This window comes from Alligator mississippiensis, chromosome 7 (assembly GCF_030867095.1).
Source record: "Alligator mississippiensis isolate rAllMis1 chromosome 7, rAllMis1, whole genome shotgun sequence".
NCBI classification, from domain to species: domain Eukaryota; kingdom Metazoa; phylum Chordata; order Crocodylia; family Alligatoridae; genus Alligator; species Alligator mississippiensis.
This window is the reverse complement of record NC_081830.1, coordinates 2,815,605-2,822,799: the sequence shown is the minus strand read 5'-3', so window position 1 is coordinate 2,822,799 and position 7,195 is coordinate 2,815,605. Positions and strand designations below refer to the sequence as shown.

At 42.8% G+C, this 7,195-nt stretch overlaps 1 protein-coding gene across 1 annotated transcript; it reads right to left on the bottom strand.

The window, feature by feature from the left end:
* Nucleotides 1-4,859: 4,859 nt before the first annotated feature.
* On the bottom strand, nt 4,860-5,807 carry LOC132251491 (olfactory receptor 6B1-like). Its single transcript, XM_059731322.1, has one exon. The coding sequence runs from the start codon at nt 5,805-5,807 to the stop codon at nt 4,860-4,862; it is 948 nt and encodes a 315-aa protein (XP_059587305.1).
* Nucleotides 5,808-7,195: the final 1,388 nt, after the last annotated feature.

Here is a 7,195-nt window from a genome sequence, read left to right as displayed (position 1 = left end):
TGTCCAAAGAATTATGTCCAGATCCAAGTGCTGGCTTCATTAGGCTTTCCGAAGTGATTTGGAGCTTCTGAAGTGCTTCAGAAAAGCTTCGGAGCGCCGGCCATAGGGTATAATGGGGAGTCAATTAAATATCAATAACTTCATTGTTTTTTGTTTGATTTGGAGGAAACTTGCAAGAGTGGTAGACTCTGTAGAGAGCATGTTTTCAGCCCACTGCGCCTTAACACACACAGGGTCATCTATGCGATGTGTTTTGCCTGTCAGCAGTGTGAGGTGCAGTTCTCCCCAAACCCCTGCACCGAATTTCTTGAAACTTGGCAGGATTTGTGGCCTCACCAGGGGCTACCACCCCTGCAGTTTGCACCCCCTGTGGTGTAACACATATAACGTGACATGAGTTTTGTTTTCAAGAATTTGGGGTACAGTTCCTCCCAAACCTCTGTACCGATCTTCTTGAAATGTGGTAGACTTCATGCTCACATCAGAAGCTATCATCCCTACATGTTTCCTCTAAATCAGACAAAAAACAACAAAGTTATAGATAGTTCATTGATTCCCCATTATACCCTATGGCCGGATCTCCGAAGCAGCTCCAAAGCTTCGGAGCCACTTAAGTCCAGATCGAAGCAGAAACCTGGTCTGGAGCTCCAGATTGGATCTCTGGTATCCAAAGTGGCCGAATCCAAAGCTGGATTGAATAGGTGCCTACTCACACAGGCCGAATGGTTAGCAGCTCTGCTAGGCCACAGGTCATGCCTTTATTCAGCTGCAAATCCAGTGCCCCCCAAGATCCAAATATAGCCACCCTAACAGATTTACTCAGATGGGATTTTCCTGTTGCATCAGTATAACTAATTCTATGGTTGTCCCAGTTCCCTGGCTTTCTACACCATAACTCCACCACCATAAAGGGCTCTTTCTCAGTTGTGTTTTGGGGTATCATGGATCACTGTGCATTTCAATGCTAGGTGTTTTAGGAAACTAGCCAACATTACTGTCCTCCACACATCCAGTTTTATCCCCCGATGATGTACTCAGTTATTTGCCATTTCTGCTTCAAGCACTACGATTAATGGAGAGAACAATTCCAATTACAGGTGAGAGGTCCAAGGAAGAGACCCATGCCTACCCTGCTACAGAGGAAGGCAATGCAGATTCATTCCCTGCTTGAAGAAATGTGCCTATACTGTATCTCAAGTGCTGTGGGGAATGACCTGTACTACTAAATGCCAAAAATGTCTAAATGGCACCTGGGTCATACAGTGAAGGACACTTGACAAGCCACTTTTCTCACATCATTCTTGTTTTTATAGATCTCTGTCATCTATAAAATAATAGCGCCGGGCGACTAGGATCCATCATAAGTCCAACCAGAAATGTCCTAGCCTTCCTGGTCTCTCCTTATGTCAAACCAGGTCTATTGCTATGATCATCTTTGCCACCCTCCTCTGTATTTCTAGCTCTACCCTGTGCTTCTTGTGATGGGGTGAACAGAACTGCATGCAGTGCCCCAGATGTGGCTGTATTCTGGATTCATAAACTGACACAGTGATATTTCCTGCTTTGTTTTGCATCTGGGGTTGTACATCCTCATCAGAATGAGGTGTGTAACTAGGTGAGAAGGCGTAGGGGTTGTAAGCTCCACCTTCTACCAGGCTCAGCATACTGGCTATACTGGGGACTACCTTGAGGCACCTAACTCACCCCAGATGGGGAGACCATACTCCTTATTGAGTCCTACAGATTCTCCCAGGTAGGAGGGAATATGAAAGAAAAGTAAACCCTGCAACATTTCCCACAAGTGGAAATTTTCAGTAGAGAAAAATTTGGACAATATTTCTAGTAGAATTTTTGCCAAAACATGGCATTTTTCAGCACAGAATGGCATTCAAAGTGAGGACTACTCTATTTTCACACTCTCCTTTAGGCTTGCGAACCCTCCTGGATTTGCCGGGAGTCTACCAGAATTGCCATCGATCTCCCAATGACTATTGAAAGCAATCCGGGAAATTGATATTGTGAACAGGTTGAACAGTACAATTAATGACATTACGTCATGTTGGGGAAAAAAAGTCTCCTGGAATAGCTTCAGTCAGAGTTGGCAACCCTACTCTCCATATTGTTCAGAAAAGCATCTAAAACAGTATCACAAAGTCAACCCTTCCATGTGGAATTCTTCAGTCTGCATTTTACAAAGAAAGGCATCCCATGGGGGAATGGTCACTCACTTTCAGCTGTGACTAAGGCATCATACCAAGGGAGGGAGGGAGGGAGGGAAATGTAGTTAATGGGGTGCTGCATACCGGGGCTCCAGTTTGACTAAACACGAACCACCTATTTCTCTTGTCCATGTCGATGCCAAGGTCTTTGGGAAAGGATGACTATTTCTCACTTTGTGTGCTTGGTGCTTAGTGGAAAAGAGCCCCCATCTCAGTTGGAAAACTCAGGCATTAGATGTAGGCATAAATACTATTAATTATGTGATCCAGGACTCTCATGATCCAGTAGTCACCACTGTAAGTTTTAGGAAAGCCAGGAACTGTAATAAAGAGGGATCCTGGATTTCTCTGGGATAAAGAAAAATGCCCAATTTTTGGATTAAAAAATGTAACCCAAAATCCACATTTTTCCGTGATCACAATGAAACACCACTATATAGAGAATATTAGTGGTGTTTCCTTTTAATCATGGAAAAATGTGGATTTGGGGTTACTATTTTTTAATTAAAAAATTGGGGATTTTTTAAAACCAGAGAACACCAGGATCCCTGGTAATAATAAATGACCAAAGAAAATACCTTCTTACTGTCTTCATATGTGAATCTTAAAGCGATCACTGTTTCTCAGTATGAAAGTCTCTAAAACACATATGCAGCATCCTGAGTCCTTCTGAAAGACCCTCACAGATTAAGAGCCCTACCCAGGGCTTCCTTCAATGGGCAATTCAATGGCAAGACTAATGGCTTGGCCCTCCTCAAGATGCCCAATATGGTCCAACCTTTAAAAATTGTTCAACTTTTCTTTACTTACTTGATGGCATGATAAATGGTCAGCACAAGCACCAATCAATCACCACATCATCCCTGACCCTACAGTCAGTCTACCAGGATTTAACTGGCCACACCATTATTGAACACTTCTCAACCATTTCTTAACTGGCCAGCATCACTGTACCTCAAACCTATACCAGTGGAGCCTTTGCAATGACAACAAATGCCCTTGAGGACAAATTCAAACCATGTCCCACATTGTTGACTCATTTTGTTGTTGTTGTCCACTTCCGGGTCTGCCGGGGAGCACGCAGGGGGGTCCCCCTCACCCCTCAGCTTGGCTACTGGTGCCTTCTGGGTCTGGGGGGGGCACCCTGGGACCCCTGTGGCAGATCAGGGAGATGCAAGGGGCCCAGGGAGATGCAGGGGGCTCCCTTGCACACACAGTGGCAGACCCAAAAGTGGACAGGAAGTACTTCCAGTCCACTTCTGGGTTCACCGCTGAGCATGTGGGGGGCCCACCCCAGCATCACAACATTCACGAACCGTGCCTGGTACCTTGAGGTATGTAGAAAAAACATTTAAAGCTGTGTCTATGACCGAATCGCTGATTCTCTGAATCAACATTGAATCTTCAGATTCGGATTCGGCCATATTGAATCAGGGACAGTGATCCGAATCAATGAATCGAATCACTGTTCCCAATTTGGGCCAAATCCAAATCCGAATCAAATACAGCCCATTGCACATACCCCTAATAATAGAGATAAAACCACGTTTTCCAAGAATAAGGAGGCCGTCAGTGGGATAAAAAGAAAAGAAGAAAGGAAACAAGGTTAAAGGGGCACCAGGTGAAGTCTACTTCTCAGTGTCCTTAACTGTGCTTATGTTTGAAATTGGGAAAGAACAGCAACAGTGCCTGAACTGAAACAAACTGTTGTATTTAAACCACAAAATATTTATCAAATAGAGATTAGGAATACGTTTTTTCTTCTAATATGAAGCAAAAACAAAGTAGTGTAAAGTGTAATTACATTGATCAAAGTTTAAGATCACAGACCTATTGTGTTTCACAATATAAGTACATATACAGTGTTAGAAAACAGTTTGTCCCCAAGTGCTTCCACTCTAGGGTTTGGGAATTCAGATCTCACAGGGAATTAAGTGCCAAACTCCCATTGGATTTCGATGGAATGTAGGCTTTGAATGCCTCAAAAAAGTTATACAGACAAATGGCACATGAAAGAAATATTTCCATTCAAATTCACAGATGAAGATGGTAACGGGATCACTCATGGTCATGCAAAAAGTGACCCCCACTCTCCTGATTTCAAATCAGTGACTAAGCCAGAAGATCATTCTTTCCACTCCATAGCTATGTTGGTGGCTATCACTCATGGAATTAAATGCTTTGGGTGATTGCAGAGATTTGGATGATTAGTTCCTACTAATTTTGAATGCTGATAAAACCTCAGTAGTGGCATTGAAAATGCTCAGCCTAATGACCAGGTTTTTCAAAGGAACGTAGGAGTTCAGTATCCAAACCACTACTAAATTATATCAGGAAATACCCCTTCACCAAAGCCTTACATGACCCACATTACCACAATAGCAGAACACTTTACAGTCAGTAATAGGGTTAGCTTTTCCAGCGCGTCTGTGTACGGAAATATTATTCCCATTGTATGGATGGAAATTCTGAGACACAAAGTACATCAAGTCATGTGCCTGATGCCACAGAAGAAAGTTGTCACTGATCTGTGAACTAAACCCAAGATGCATGAGTTCTACTTCAGCGTATTATCACCGTATTATGGGCCAACATTATTATCTTAAAAGTCCTCCCTCTGAGTTGTTTGGGAATCCCAACCTACATGCCAACCCTGTGGGGCAGGGAGCAGTTCCTGCCTATGGTTTTTCTCAGAATATCTTTCACCTCCTTGTTCCTCAGGCAGTAGATCAGAGGATTCAGTGCCGGTGTGACTACTGCATAAAAAATGGATACCACCTTGTTGAGGTTGAAAGGATGGATCCTCCTGGGCCGGGCATACATGAAGATAGTGGCTGAGAAGAAAATGATGACCACAGTGAGATGGGAGGTGCAGGTGGAGAAGGCTTTCTGCCTCCCCTGAGCAGTGGGGATGCGCAGGATGGCAGCAATAATGCAGAGGTATGAGAAGACAGTGACAAAGAGTGGGATCAGCAAGATGACCAAAGCTAGTGCGAAGTCCACTGTCTCTGCGAGTGACATGTCAGTACAGGAGAGGTTCAGCACTGGGGAGATGTCACAGAAGAAGTGGTTGATGATCCCAGGGCCACAGAATTTCAGGCGTGAGATGAAGTATACTTTGACCAGTGAGATGGAGAAGCCACCAGCCCAGGAGAAAGCTGACAGTTGAAAGCACAGGCGGTTAGTCATGATGGCTGGGTAGCGGAGCGGGTGGCATACAGCCAGGTAGCGGTCATAGGCCATGACAGCCAAGAGGACGCACTCAGTACACATGAGGGAGATGAAGAAGTAGAGCTGGGCCATGCAACTGGAGAAAGACAGGCTCTTGTTCTGAGACCAAAAACTGACCAAAAGCTTGGGCAAGGTTACAGAGATGTACCAGATTTCCAAGAAAGACAGGTTGCCTAAGAAGTAGTACATGGGTCTATGGAGGTGACGGTTCTGCTTGACCACAGAAATGATAACTATGTTCTCAGCGATTGTCAGCACATAGGTGACCAGAAAGACCAGGAAGAGAAAGGCCTGGAGTTCCAATCCCGATGGGAATCCCAGGAGGATAAACTCACGGATGCCAGTTCTGTTCTCCATCCAAGCTTGATTTCAAATGTTTTATCTGTTGATGTTAAAGCAAAGGAATAAGTAACCTAGTGACAGGTGTAAGAGGCCCTAAAAGATTTCTATTCTGGATAAGTTCACAAGTTTTAGATTCATCTAACCAGTTGTTAGGCTATGTTGGAAAATTTCTCTATTTTCTGCAGGGGAAAAATAAAACCAAAATAAAATGCTTTCAATTGCTAGAAATCAACAGTGTTTGGCTGATAAGTGCTGAAACATGATTTTTAGGGTTTTCACTTTTACACCAAGAAACTGAAAGCTTATGTGCAAAGGAAATGCTTTCCTCATACACGCAGTATATTTGTTCTGTCATGATCCACTTGTCCAAATGACAAAGGACCTTCTGGACAGCAAGCCTGGGATTTTTAAAGAAGCTAAAGGAGTTATGTTACTGAGTTGTGCACTTAAATCCCTTAGGTTCCTTTGGAAATCTGCATGTGAATATACTTTATTTTCCTACTTTTTCTTACTTCCTTTTCTTTTTCTTACATCTATCCCACTCTACTCAAAAATGCAATTTTCTTTGCATATGAGAAGTGACAGAAAGTTTTATTGGCTAGCAGCAGTCAGTAGAGAAGACTGCTGATGCATGAGTTTTGCTAAACTTTAGTAGCCTCCTAGGCTGGTGTGAAGATGTATTTTAACCTATCTAACTATTAGGCTCTGTATTTTATGCAGGAATATATGAACAGCTCCCATAGATAATAAGCCAAAATTTGTTGTTGTTGTTTTTTAGTATTTTATTTCTTCAGCAAGAAATTGAAATATTCCACAGAAAAAAAATCAGACTGGGATCTAAATATGCTTGATGGTTTGCCTTATTTCAGAGTCCTTTAGGGGCTGGATTGAAGGTCTTAATGTTGGGAGTGTTATTTGGGGGAAATCTGGTCCTGAAGAGGAAGTTTTGCAGTTTGGAGCATCCAACATAAATACATAGAAACATGAACATCTGCTTAAAAAAAGAAAAACAAAAAAACAGAAAATAATAAAGCAACTCTAGAAATCAAAAACCCACCCCAAATAGCAAAAACTTTGCCAATGGTTGTTACCAACCTGCCAAAAAAAGATTCTCAACTGCACATCCATTTCCCCTGCAGAAAAAAAAATGAGAACTAGCAACACAGGACAGATTCATCATCCTGATTAATGTGGTACTGCAGGGCATTGAGATAATATTTTCAACTTCCCGCTGGAAAAGTGCCTACTTCTGTTTTTTCAGGAGTGCTCAGACACTGTAGTAATGGGTGAGCGTAGAAAAGCATCTCTTGTTCTAATAACCAAATTAAGGCTAGTAGTAAGCAAGGGGGGGAAAGGGAGGGGGCAAACATAGAATACAAACCTTCACTCAAAAAAGAAGCTAG